At 38.7% G+C, this 14321-nt stretch overlaps 1 protein-coding gene across 6 annotated transcripts in view; it reads left to right on the top strand.

Annotated features, from left to right (window-relative positions):
* The window catches only part of MIGA1 (mitoguardin 1), a 77605-nt gene that overhangs the window by 59442 nt on the left and 3842 nt on the right, over positions 1-14321 (top strand). For 2 of the 6 annotated variants that reach the window (XM_044749036.2, XM_070486643.1), the window contains 7 exons: positions 676-794; positions 1058-1130; positions 1816-1902; positions 3495-3593; positions 5902-6036; positions 7315-7368; positions 12806-12870. In XM_044749036.2, the coding sequence (XP_044604971.2) occupies positions 676-794; positions 1058-1130; positions 1816-1902; positions 3495-3593; positions 5902-6036; positions 7315-7368; positions 12806-12870 (632 nt within the window). Of the gene's footprint in view, positions 1-675; positions 795-1057; positions 1131-1815; positions 1903-3494; positions 3594-5901; positions 6037-7314; positions 7369-12805; positions 12871-12906; positions 13024-14321 lie in introns of all 6 variants that reach the window. The other 4 variants (XM_044749033.2, XM_014849674.3, XM_044749034.2 and 1 more) reach the window with 2 other exon arrangements.

Raw genomic sequence — 14321 nt, forward strand, 5'->3', positions numbered from 1 at the left:
GTGAATTACATCTCAATAAAGCTATTACTAAAAAACAAAAACCCCTACAGCATGCCATGTAAATGGATCACCTGGTATTGGGAAGTAAAATTAAAGGTTTCTTGCTTAGCTTAGTGTTTGCAGTTGTTTTTTAATGAACTGTCAGAAGACTGGAATTTCATTTGTAGAGTTAAGTTATGCTAGCCGGAGGGGCATGACTATTTTTCAGTTACACAAAGGTTAAACAAAGCCACATATAAGAAAAATTTCCTTAGAATTAGCCAAATTGAGATTATTTCAGTGTTTTTGTAGAAAGTTTTACTTCATTTTCAATGTTGAATCATAATACTTTAACCATTCTTTGGATATTGATAAAATCCTTCTTTCTCTTTCAATGCTTCGTATTCAGTTATTCTTGGTGGTGAACTGTAAGATACCGCTTTTCTGTGCACTCTGTGGATTTAAGTAGTTGGCTTAGAAATGATCTAAACTGGTAGAAAGTTTTACTCTATTTTACAACTGAGTTTTGATCTTACTAGCTGAATTCAGATCTCAGGAGCTGTAAAATCTTATTGCATGATTTTTATGGTTTAATCAAATTGAGTGTATTTTGATGTTAGCAAGATCCTATTTTCTATGTATCGTAGCTTTCCTTCTCCTATCGGTGTAGTCTGCTTTAACACACTGTATCCTTAGCTTGCAGAACACAGAGAAGTGCGGCATACCTACAGTCTGGAGTCTCTCTGCCACTGCCCTTTTTATGAAGAAGCCATGCATTTAGTCGAAGAAGGAAAAATTTACTCAAGAGTGCTTAGGTACCATTTCAGTTTTGCTTATGTTTATGAAAAATATTAAGGTGCAGTTGCTATGCTTGTGTGATATTTATTAAAAATGTTTATGAGAATAGAGGAAAATATATTTTTAGGCTCAAAAATAATTTTTTTTACATGTTTTGTCAGTATTGAAAAGACATGTGTTTTGTATTAAGGTCCTGAGGTTAAGCCCTGTTTGAGTCCAGATTTGTAGTCAGCTTGACCTTGAATGCAGTTTAACAGTTGTCTCCCTGTTTATTACGTAGAACTGAAATGTTGGAGTGCCTAGGAGACAGTGATTTTCTTGCCAAACTTCACTGTATTCGACAGGCTTTTCAGGTATTTTTTTTAACATTAAGTGACTTCACCCAGCCACTCACCCCCCCCCATGCTGTAGAGTCCAGCTGCATAAAAACAGGACAGCTCTTTGCTCTTTATTATCCTTCTTCCTAATGGCAAATATCAAGTCTGCTAAGTTTATTCTGCCTGCCTGCTGTTTCCCCTCATTTTTCTTCATTTATCATTGTCCTCTCCCACAGCTTCCCAGTCCCACCATACTTTGTCAAAACAGGACATTTTGATGATGCAGATGTGTACAAATGGCTGCTTAAAAGAAAAATCCTCTTTCTTATTATCAATTAGTGTGTATTCTAGATTGTTTTTTATTTGAATCACTTGTAAAATCATTGATTTCCTAAAATGAAATAAGGTCATTTAACAACAAAATTATCTTTATTTTCCTGTATATTAGGGCTATGCAATGTTTATTTTGGACTTTCTAATATTGAGCAGAATTTAAATTCAGATTTATCTCCCTTTAATCTTTTTTGATTATAAGTTTTAAGAGCTCTTTTTATTTAAGTAAATTAGGACTTTCTCTGTGGTCTGCCTGCTGAAATAGTGCGCATACAGTGCCTTGACTATATTAGGGTTATTTATGTGCAGATGGACTGTAAAGTTAAATGTCCATTCAAATTAATTATCAGTCTCTTTTTTCTTTGTTTGGGGATGGGTATTTTTTCAGGTAATTCTTTCAGTAACAGCCAACAGGATATTTCTTGCTGAGAGTGGAAGGAAAATTTTATCAGCGTTAATTGTGAAAGCTCGAAAGGTAAACTTGTTTTGTTGGCAAGTTCTTTATTATTGTTGTTTTAGTTGAACTGAAGATTAAAATCCATTAAATTTTTCACAGAAGAAAAAGTTTTGTTTTCTTTTTTGAGGAAGATTAGCCCTGAGCTAATATCCACCGCCAATCCTCCTCTTTTTGCTCAGGAAGATTGTCCCTGAGCTAACATCCATGCTCATCTTCTTCTATTTAATAGGTGGGACGCCTGCCACAGCGTGGCTTAATAAGCAGTGTGTAGGTCCGCTCCCAGGATCCAAACCAGTGAACCCTGGGCTGCTGAAGTGGAACGCATGAACATAACTGCTATGCTACTGGGCTGGCCCCAAGAAAAAGTTTTTTTAGATAGTTCCAAAGGTTCACATATTAAAACAGATAACCCAAAGAGCATTGATTTAACTTGTGTTGATTTATTTTCTATGTATAAAGTCCACACTATTTTTATCAAGTTGTTTCTCATAAATTGCTCCCAATTTGCCATGAAGTCTGAACGTCATGGTGAGAATCATCATTAGATCTGCTGCCACAACCAGCGCTATTGTTCTCTCTAATTCCTCTTCTCTTGCCTCCCTCAATCCTTTTCAGTAAGAAGGTTTCAGGAAATAGTGTAGACCTCAGGAATCTTGAAACACAAATTGAGCTGCCTCTTACCCACCTTCATGGGACTGAAGGAGGCGGAAGCAATGACAAGAAGTTAACGAAGACTGTAAGGATCCACTTTCCTTTATGCCAAGTGTGTCCAGAGGATGAGAAAAAAAAAAATAAAACGGGCCTTCCTTGAGCCATTAGAACACCGGGTTTTCAGACCCAGTCCCTTTGAACCTCAATTCCCTCATTTGTGTGACAGAATTACAGTCATGTGCTGCCTAACAATGTTTTGGTCAATGATGGGTCACGTATATGATGGAGGTCTCATAAGATTAATACCATGTAGCCCAGATGTGTAGGAGGCTGTACCCTCTAGGTATGTGTAAGCGCACTCTGTGATGTTCACACAATTATGAAATCACCTACTGATGCATTTCTCAGAATGTATCCCTATTAAGCGAAACATAACTGTACATTTATGGTACCCTATTTCAGAGGGTTCTTAGGATAAATAAAATGATAAAAAAGCTAATTCTTTTAAAAGTGTAAGATAAATGTAAGGTGATATTAACTACTTGCAATTCCCACTGTAAATCTTATGTTGCTGTCTTGGCCTTCCTGTGGCAGATAAATGCAGTGATTTGGACTAGAGTTCCTCCCAAAGGGGAGGCACTGCGTCAGAAGCATCACATGGTGTCTGCTCTAACCAGGTTTTCATCCTAAGGACTGACCTAAACAGGCATACACATCTGAGTAGTAGGCAGTTTGCTTATGACATTTTACTAATGTTCTTAGTCTTGACTTCTGCAGAATGTTGGAACAGCAAAATATTAAACCAGATGAATGTGGCATACCTTGAAAATGTATTTGAACCCAGTTGTCTAACAGAATGAAGATCTAACAAACGTATTTGAAGAGTAACTCATTTACTTTGTAGGCTTGAGCCTTGTTATAGAGTTGAGTTTAGAATTAAAGTGTGTTTTCTTTTGCAGAATCCAAAGAAGTTTGAAGATGTTTTTGATGAAATGATCTATTTTTTAGAGCAGACTGATCACTGGGATAGTACTGAAATGGAACTTGCTGCTAGAGGAGTAAGTTCAGATTTTTATGTTTATTCACGTTCGTTATTTACGCATAATATTTACATAATTTGAGGCCACTGTTTCCTTGTCCTTGTTAAGTAACAGTGAAACCAGTTGTGTGGTGGTAGTTATGACAGATTCTTAAACAATGGCAACCACAGTCTTTATACATTAGAGCAACAGTTGAAAAGAATTTTTTTTAAAAAGCCTTTCTGTCCTTCCTTCTTTTCTTTCTCCCTTCTTCCCTCCCTCCTTCCCTCTCTCTCCCTCTCTCCCGTCCTTCCTTCCTTCCAGGAACAAGGCCCTAGCAGGCGGCTTGGGTAGGAATGGTAGCCTGGGCAAGGACAGTTTTGGATGGGACAATGGGCAGTTCAGTGGGGCCAAGGGATCCTCACAGGATCAAAAGGATAATTAAATATATTGAGAATTATCAGAGCTAGATTTCTCTCTGTTAGGGAAAGGAGGTATAAAAAACTAGGCTTGGATACAAAAGGACAAAGTTGTCCCATTCACAACAACATGGATAGACCTTGAGAGTATTATATTGAGTGAAATAAGCCAGACAGAGAAAGACGAACTCGGTATGACTCCACTCATAGGTGGTAGTTAACGTATGGACAAAGAGAACTGATCGGTGGTTGCCAGGGGAAAAGGGGGTGGGGGGAGGGCACTAGGGGTGAAGCGGTGTACCTACAACATGACTAATAATGATGTACAACTGTAATTTCACAAAGATGTTAACTTTTATAACCTTAATAAAACAAACAAACAAACAAAAAACTAGGCTTAGAATTGGAGCTGACAGTGTGAATTCAGTTTACAATATATATAGACATAGAAATAAATATAAAGGTTTGCATATACATAAACATGCATATACTTCCTAGCTCTGTTCACTGAGGGCGTCTGGGAGCAGCAAGACCTCAAAAGAAATTCCTCCTGACACACAGATCTTGGCTTCTAAGTACCACCCTCCGGTAAAAGAAACTAGGACTTCTTGAAAATGACGGACTTCAGCACTGGGATAGGGAAAGTACATGCTGAGCCTGGAACATTTTGTTGGAACAGAAGGTTAAAGAAGGAGTTTGCAAGGGGCTGAAAGGCTTTCTAGGCAGAGAAAACAGAAGGTCCAGAGACATCGAGGCATTCATTAACTTTGCTTCTCTGGGTTCCCTCGCTCGGTGAAGGAACCGGCATCCCTTCCGTTGTGCAGACCAGAAACATGGACTCGTCCTTTACACTCCCTGGTCCTGGCCTCCTTTGTCATGGTCATCTCTAAGTTTTGTCAATTTTAACTCCTAAATATCTTCCAGTTTCTTCAGTTTCCTCTCTTCCTGCCAGCCCCTCATAGTCTGAGTAGCTGCTGTCTTTCCCTGGACTACTTCAGAGTCCTCGCATTCCCTGGTTCCTTGCCTCCTCTTCCCCTCCCACAGTCACTTTCTCCTCTCCACACTGCTGCCAAAATGGCCTTTAAGAAATACAGATCTGATCATCCATCTCCCCTACACCTGTGCCCCCTACAAAATACCATGAGGATAAATCCAAAGTCGTTCACACAAGCCGTAAACTGCAGGAGCTGGCCCTTCCTCCTCGTCTCTAGCCGCATGCCCGTGTCTCTGCCATGGAGAGCTACAGCACCCTCTCAGCGATTTGCCTCGACTCATCATGACTGTTCCTTCTTACCTTAAAGTGTTGACAGGTATTTCCTGTATGTGAGCTACCTCACTCCCTGAAGAGAGCCCTCTCTACACCCTGTCTAGATTAGGATCTCCATCATAAGCTGTCAGAATACCGTGTGCTTTTTCATTTACTGGGCTTATCACAGTTTGTACTTGTGTATTTGTGGGATTATTTGTTTCTGTCTGTTTTCCCCACTGAACTCGAAGCATCTAGTTTACTTACTGCAGAAGTCTGAGCACCTGGTGCAGGATGTAATACAACACAGTCTGCATGAATGGATGAGAGAGCAAGAGGGTCAAGATGTGGGGAAGACAGGCAGACGTACCAGTAACTAATGACACAGCAGAGCGAGCGCTGTGGGTACCATGATAAAAGCCTGAGCCAGGAGTCCTGGGATAGAGTGGAGGGGAGAGGAGTTTCACCTGAGGGGATCTAGGAGGGAACGGCTGTCACAGGATTGGTAACTTTGGGGGTGGGTTGTTTTTATCTTTGTCTCTTCTCTTCCTCTTTCTTTGTCAGAGATAGAATCTGATTCAACTGAAAACACCCTGCTGTTATAAAGGAGGACACCCTGGCTCAGACTTTATTTCAGCTCTGTGGAATAATAATTTCTGTTTTATCTCATAATTTAATGCAGGTGAAAAATCTCAATTTTTATGATGTTGTTCTGGATTTTATATTAATGGATTCCTTTGAAGATTTGGAAAACCCACCCACATCCATACAGAATGTAGTGAATAATCGCTGGCTAAACTCCTCCTTCAAAGAAACCGTAAGTGGCAGTTTACTTGGCTCAACCATGTAGATTTGAGGAAAGTGGTCAGCCCAGGGAAGATTAATAAGATGTACCTACATAGCTGCCTGTAGAATGACTGGTGTGGAAATTGAGCTCAGCCTTGGTGTTGGGACGAGATGTCTGTGTGTGACGATCTGCAGCAAATTCAGAGGAAATTCCCCTTTTGGCTCCTCCATCAGTCCAGCCTTGCCCGGGGAGGACCCAGTATTTCTTCAGATCTCAGAAAAACCTCAGGCTTCAGACTGGTTTAGGCCTCACAAAAAATTGTCAGTAACTGCAATGGCTCTATGACTGAACTGAAATAAAGCAGTTGCAGTAAAAGGCAACATATGTTTTTTTAGAGGAAAATATGGAGATTTATGTTTCCAAATAGTATCCAAAGTTAGGGGAGGAAAAATAGGCATGTGCAAAAATGAAACATGTTTAAACTATATTCTGTACTTGGAGTGTTTCCACTTTGTTGTTTTTTGTGCTCAAATCTCTATTTGACAGTGTTTTTTTGTTGGGCTTTAAGTGTGTACCTGGAAGCAAATGGGATAGATGTTCATGGTGAAGTTTGAATGCCTTTAAAAAAATATTCCAAGTGGCGAGTTCACAATTATTTTGGAAATTCCTGACATTAAATTTTGAGGCATTTTTAATAAATCCGCTTTCCCTCAAAGTATGTTTTAACCATAAGAGGTGCATGTTCTCCATTTCTGTAACTGCTTTGGTTAAGTGATCTTGATCAAAATTGGGTCATGCCAGAGTCAGGTCAGATTCCTTTATGGTCCACCCTGTCATTATGGTTGTATTTCTTAGTTCTTTATTTGAATAAAACTGTTAGCTCTACCCATAACTATTTCTAGCACTACTGTTCTAGAATAAAAAAATGTTACTTTGTCTTCATTATTACACATAAAATGTTTATTGTATATGTGCATCTATATGCACATATTTTCATTCTTTTCCTGTAGGAATAGAATTTAAGAATTCTGAGAACTGAATTATAATTACCGAGTTCCTTGGTACCCGAGGTCACCCTTTTTCCTTTAGTGGCTTTATTTTTAATTTTAAAATTTATAAAAACAAAACACTTTTTCATTAATGTTTACAAACAAGAGAAGGAACCTGGAGTAGTTCTTATTAGTAGTTAATGTTTTGAGCATTTTAGACCCATAAACTTTGAATTTCTAATAAAAATCACTTTTTTCTAAATGGAAAGTTTATAGTTATAAACTTAAATCTTGCCTTTTCTCCTCTGCATATGTCTAGGCTGTGGCTTCAAGTTGTTGGTCGGTGCTGAAACAGAAAAGGCAGCAGATGAAGGTAAAGTTCGTTGCGCCTTGGGCTTCTTTGTTAAGTAATTTGAGGCTCCTGTCAGTTCTCAGTTGGGGGTGGCAGCTCATAAGGACTGTCCCTCAAGCTAGATGAGTGACTTACTGGTACTGTGTTGGCTTCCTTTTTGAATTCCTTCTCCCCCTTCCTTAAGATCCTGTATAGTTCACTATGGCAAGTATTGAGGCATGCATGGGATTTCTACTAAGTGGGAGAGGGTGTAGGGTTGGAAACAGCTCTGATAGAATTTTGTTTTTTCAATTAATGATATTTTAAGATTTTTAAAAAATTGTTTAATATAGTAGATTCCACTTCATGTAATCCAATTGAGAAGTAATGATTTGATTCTAATTGCTGCTTTATTCAACTGAAAGCCCCTGCCAAAGAAACTCTCAAAGTTTATATCCTGCCTCCGTGCTGTACACCCTCCAGCCCAACTCACCTGCTATACGTGCTCTCACCATACCCTCCTGTGGTGGAGGGCGTGGACTCAGGAGAGAGACTGCCTGCTTTCAAGTGCCACTCACTAGCCGTGACCTTGGGCAAGTTGCTTAACCTGTCTGTGCCTTACTTTCCTCATCTCTAAAAAATCACCTTGGGGCAGACCCGGTGGCACAGCGGTTAAGTACACATGTTCCACTTCGGCAGCCCGGGGTTCCCCGGTTCAGATCGCGGGTGCAGACGTGGCACCGCTTGGCACACCATGCTGTGGTAGGCGTCCCACATATAAAGTAGAGGAAGATGGGCATAGATGTTAGCTCACGGCCAGTCTTCCTCAGCAAAAAGAGGAGGATTGGCAGCAGTTAGCTCAGGGCTAATCTTCCTAAAAAAAAAAAAAAGGCACCTCGCAGGGGCAAGTCAGGTGGTGTAAAGGTTAAGTTCTCACACTCTGTTTTGGCGGCCCAGGGTTGACGGGTTTGGATTCTGGGCACAGACCTACACACCGTTCATCAAGCCATACTGTGGTGACATCCCACATACAAAATAGAGGAAGATTGGCATAGTTGTTAGCTCAGGGACAATCTTCCTCAAGCAAAAAGAGGAAGATTGGTGGCCAATCTTCCTCACCAAAAAAAAACCCCCCAAAAACAAAAAAAAGACACCTTATATCTACCTTCTGGGGTTTTTTGAGGATTAGATGTAAAGTGCTTAGAACAGTGCATTATGCAAGTGTTGGTTATTATTGTATTATTATTTGCCTATCAACCTATAGCATTTTATCATGTCCATATTTCTCAGTCTGATCTTTGTAACTTTGAGATAGTATTGCCAAGTGCATGTTTCCAAAACGTAACCCTCATAGCTCTTCAGAAGGTGCTTGTTAAAAATAATTCCGAACCCACAGCCAACATCATACTCAATGGTGAAAAACTGAAAATTCCTCTGAGAACAGGAACAAGACAGGAGCAAGGTGCCCACTCTCACCACTCTTATTCAACATAGTACTGGAGGTTTTGGCCAGAGCAATTAGGCAAGAGAAAGAAATCAAAGGAATCCAAATAGGCAACGAAGAAGTGAAACTCTCACTGTTTGCAGGTGACATGATTCTATATATAGAAAACGCTAAAGAATCCATCAGAAAACTATTAGAAATAATCAACAACTACAGCAAAGTTGCGGGGTACAAAATCAACTTACAAAAATCAGTTGCATTTCTATACTCTAATAATGAACTAACAGAAAGAGAACTCAAGAATACAATCCCATTTACATTCATAACAAAAAGAATAAAATATCTAGGAATAAGTTTAACCAAGGAGGTGAAAGACCTATACAATGAAAACTATAAGGTATTATTGAAAGAAATTGATGATGATGTAAAGAAATGGAAAGAGATTCCATGCACATGGAATGGAAGAATAAACATAGTTAAAATGTCTGTAGTACCTAAAGCAATCTACAGATTCAATGCGTTCCCAATCAGAATCCCAATGACGTCTTCACAGAAATAGAACAAAGAATCCTAAAATTCATACGAGGCAACAAAAGACCCCAAATAGCTAAAGCAATCCTAAGAAGAAAGAACAAAGCCGGAGGCATCACAATCACTGACTTCAAAATATATTACAAAGCTATAGTAATCAAAAGACCATGTTGGTGGTACAAAAACAGACACACAGATCCATGGAACAGAATTGAAAGGCCAGAAATAAAACCACACATCTGTGGACAGCTGATCTTCGACAGAGGAACCAAGAGCATGCAATGGATAAAGGAAAGTCTCTTCAATAAATGGTGTTGGGAAAGTTGGATAGCCACGTACAAAAGAATAAAAGTAGACTATCATCTAACGCCATACACAAAAATTGATTCAAAATGGATTAAAGACTTGAATATAAGACCTGAAATCATAAACTTCCTAGAAGAAAAGATAGGCAGTACATTCTTTCACATTGGTCTTAGCAGCATCTTTTCAAATACCGTGTCTACTCAGGCAAGGGGAACAAAAGAAAAAATAAACACATGGGACTACACCAGACTAAAAAGCATCTGCAGGGCAAACGAAACCATGAACAAAACAAAAAGAAAACACACCAACTGGGAGAAAATATTTGCAAATCATATATCTGATCAAAAGATGGGCAGAGGATACGAACAGACATTTTTCTCTTTTTTTTTTTTAAGATTTTATTTTATTTTTTTCCTTTTTCTCCCCAAAGCCCCCCGGTACATAGTTGTACATTCTTAGTTGTGGGTCCTTCTAGTTGTGGCATGTGGGACGCCGCCTCAGCATGGCTTGATGAGCAGTGCCATGTCCGCACCCAGGATTCGAACTGACGAAACACTGGGCTGCCTGCAGTGGAGTGCACGGACTTAACCACTCGGCCACAGGGCCGGCCCCCGAACAGACATTTTTCTAAAGAAGATATACAGATGGCCAACAGGCACATGAAAAGATGTTCAACATCACTAATTATTAGGGAAATGCAAATCAAAACTACAATGAGATATCACCTTACACCTGTCAGAATGGCTGTAATTACCAAGACAAAAAATAGCAAATGTTGGAGAGGATATGGAGAAAAGGGAACCCTCATACACTGCTGATGGGAAGGCAAACTGGTGCAGCCACTATGGAAAACAGTATGGAGATTTCTCAAAAAATTAAAAATAGAAATGCCATATGACCCAGCTATCCCTCTACTGGATATTTATCCAAAGAACTTGAAATCAACAATTCAAAGAGACTTATGCACCCCTATGTCCATTGTGGCGTTATTCACAATAGCCAAGACTTGAAAGCAGCCCAATTGCCCATCGATGGATGATTGGATAAAGATGATGTGGTATGTATATACAATGGAATACTACTTAGCAATAAAAAAGACAAAATTGTCCCATTTGCAACAACATGGATGGATCTTGAGGGTATTATGTTAAGTGAAATAAGCCAGACAGAGAAAGACAAACACGACATGATTTCACTCATATGTGGAAGATAAACAAACATATGGACAAAGAGAACAGATTAGTGGTTACCAGAGGGGAAAGGGGGTTACATGGTGGGCATAAGGGGTAAAGGGGCACATATATATTTGATGACTGACAAATAATAATGTACGGCTGAAATTTCACAGTTATAAACTATTATGACTTCAATAAAATAATAAAAATTTTAAAAGCCACCCCCCAAAAAAAATAATTCTAGAAAACCATATATTTGAATAATTCTTGTTTAAAATGATTCCAGAGTCCCTGTGCTTTAAAGATGCTTTTTTTTAAAAAAAGATTTTATTTTCCATTTTTCTCCCCAAAGCCCCCCGGTACATAGTTGTATAATTTTTAGTTGTGGGTCCTTCTAGTTGTGGCATGTGGGATGCTGCCTCAGCATGGCCTGATGAGCAGTGCCATGTCCACACCCAGGATCTGAACCGGCAAAACCCTGGGCCACCGAAGCGGAGCCTTGAACCTACCCACTTGACACTTGGCCGGCCCCAGAGCCCCTGTGCTTTAAACAAGCTCCCCAGATGATGATTATGACTCTAATGTTCGAAAACCACTGGTTTAGGGCTTGCACACACTTGTAGACGTCGGTTTGATTCTCACACTAGCTAGTATGATCATGGGCCAGTTACTGACTGTCAGCTGACTTTTCAGTTTTGCTGTTTGCAGAATGGAGTTGACATCTTCCTCATAAGGCTGCTGTAAGAAATGAGACAATATCAACAAGCTTAATTTAAATACAAAATTAAGATTAAATATAGGAAAGCTTAATAAGTGGTAGTTTCCATAATAATAATGTTAACATTATTATCATTATATCAGCTTTATTTCTTACTTCTTAACATAAATCTTGTGCCTTAGACTACTAGTCTGCTTTCGGTAGCCACAGATACTTATGTATTTCACCTCTTGGTGAACTGTTCCCTGAGCCTGGAATGCCACGCTCCATCCTCTGTACTTTAAGTCTGACCTACTGGTGAGTGCAGCTCTCAAGATTCCTTGGTGAAGCTTGTGTCTTCTACTTCAGCCCATGCTGACTTCCTGCCTCTCCGAACTCCCAATACAGTTACCGTCTGTGTGGGACTGAGGATTGCAGTCTATGCAGAACATCTCTTAGACTACAGTGATAACTGCAGTGCGGCCCTGAGGACTTTGTGGCCTTAGCTAACTAACTGTGTGTGATTGAGGACAGGTGGTTTCCCCCTCTGAAGTACTACTTTTTACATGTTAAAATGATGTTAACACGACCTACTTTTTCAGGAATGTTTTATCACATTAGTAGAACCTAGCACATTATCTGGAATATAATAGATACTCATTAATGGTAGCTGATGCTAGAATATATTTTTTAAATTGAGGTTTAGAAGATGTCTTGGAGCCTATAAAACAGATAATAACCCCCCAAGAGCCAGAATCTGAAGGCATAGTTATCCCCAGTTGATGCTATATGAAATCCCACAGGATGTTATTTAACAAGGGAAATTCAGAAAGTTATTAATAAACTGGGAGAGTTTCCTAAATCACAACTATATGTATTACTGTTTCAGAAAAAGAGGCAATTACGAAATTAAATGTTTCAGTAATATCTGGCTCCTTAACTGAAAGTTAGGATTCTAGTAAGCGTATTTTCGTGCTTAATCATTTTAAATCATTTTAATCTTTTCCAGATAATCTAATTAAGTGATTGACTAGAACTTTTTAATCGCTGAAACCCTGGTAGTCCCATTAATCCTAAAAATTATGCTGCTAAGAAACACCGTAGCATTCTTACTGTTGCTTGGTTACAACACTGCTTTGATTGCGTTTTTATGAAGTATTTTTATGAGATGAAAATGCCTTTAAGAAATAATGTTTTCAGCACATTTGAAACTATTGGCTAGGATATAAAATCTACATAAAACATTTTGTGACTCTAAAAGTTACTTGTAAGTTTATTAACTTTCTTACTAGTCTGGCTCATCATTGACCCTTGGTTTACCCTCAGAAAGAACTGATCATATGGTGGACGTCAGTTTCAGTTTCTCTACTAGAGAAAGAAAATGCAAGAAGGTAAAAAATGACACGATTCTTCTTTACTTCCAACAGATCCCAGATGGATTTTTTGCCCATTTTTATGCCATTTGTGAGCATATCAGCCCTGTCCTAGCCTGGGGCTTTTTGGGTCCTAGAAATTCTCTCTATGATTTATGTTGCTTCTTTAAGGTATGTTCAGTCATTGAATCATTTCTTTTTTCTAAATCAAAGCAAATAAGGTTTTATTCTGTTTCGTTTTTGCTTTTGTAGAAGAAAGAATGTTATTTAAAGATAAAGTTATGAAAGTCACCTAAATGCAGTGTTTAAGTGCCAGTGGAACAGCATTATGTGGGTTTGGTGCTTTATCCTGGGTAGATTCAACCAGTACTTTCACTTTATCAACTCCTCCTGTGATGGGTACATGTTCTTGTGTGTTGTCACAGTGTCCCAATCAAATTGCTGTAGACAGTTTGTTCTTCATGCCTGGACACTTTTGAAATTTATAAAACAAATAATATTTGTCCTTATTGCGCATGTGGCAATTCAGAAATAAATTCTGCTTCAAGGTAATCTGAATGGTAAAATCCCAGCTGTGGGAGTTTAAAGTTGTATCCTAATGGCAGCCTTTAAATTTGCCCAAACAGGAATTACTGCTTGTCACCAGGTTCTCTGCCTTGGCACAGTGCCAAGCAAAATCTCACTTTTTAATAGCTTGCATTTTGGCTGAATTTCAAGAAGGAAATAAAAGGAAACATAATCAAGTATGAATCTGAAAGTTTTTGATGTTTGAAAGTTTGGATGTTTCACTATATCCTTCATTAAAACATTACTACGTTTATGTGCTGATAATGTAGCATTCATGTAATTGCTTTAGGAAATGTTTATTTTACTGTCATTCAAAACTCATTAATTTTTGACTAGTTTACTTGACCTCCCAATGTAAGTTGTGTTTAGTGGGAAAAATTTGGAGTGGGAATTAAGTCTGTTATTAATGAGCAGTCTGACTAGGCAAATCGTGCTCTGTCCTTCTTTTCTTCATCTGTGAAATGAGGGCACTCGACAAGTTATCTGCTAACAACCCTTCCAGATATAAAATCTAGTGAACCGGTGAAGTGTGCCATCTTAGTACTTCTTAACGTTTGATTTCTGTAGGATCGAAATTAAATATGCCTATCTTTTGCTCTTTGGCATGGCTTTTCTTTGCCATCATAGCATAACAGCCTGCAGCTTAATACTTAGTGGTATACAACTCGCTTAATAAGTCTCAACTGACTGAAATAAAATATCCTTCATGATCTTCCACTGATTTGAGCCTTGAAATTATTTTAAGTTTAGTGGAAATAGTTTATTCTCTGTCTTAAAATAGTACCAGTGCTCAGATGTAACAGAAAACTTCAATTATTGAGAAAGGGCTAATAAATAATAGCCCTTATACAGTGCTTTAGGGTTTACAGGCATTTCCCAGAGATCATTTTTTTATCATCACA

Source organism: Equus asinus, chromosome 16 (assembly GCF_041296235.1).
Source record: "Equus asinus isolate D_3611 breed Donkey chromosome 16, EquAss-T2T_v2, whole genome shotgun sequence".
In the NCBI taxonomy this organism is placed as follows: Eukaryota; Metazoa; Chordata; class Mammalia; order Perissodactyla; family Equidae; genus Equus; species Equus asinus.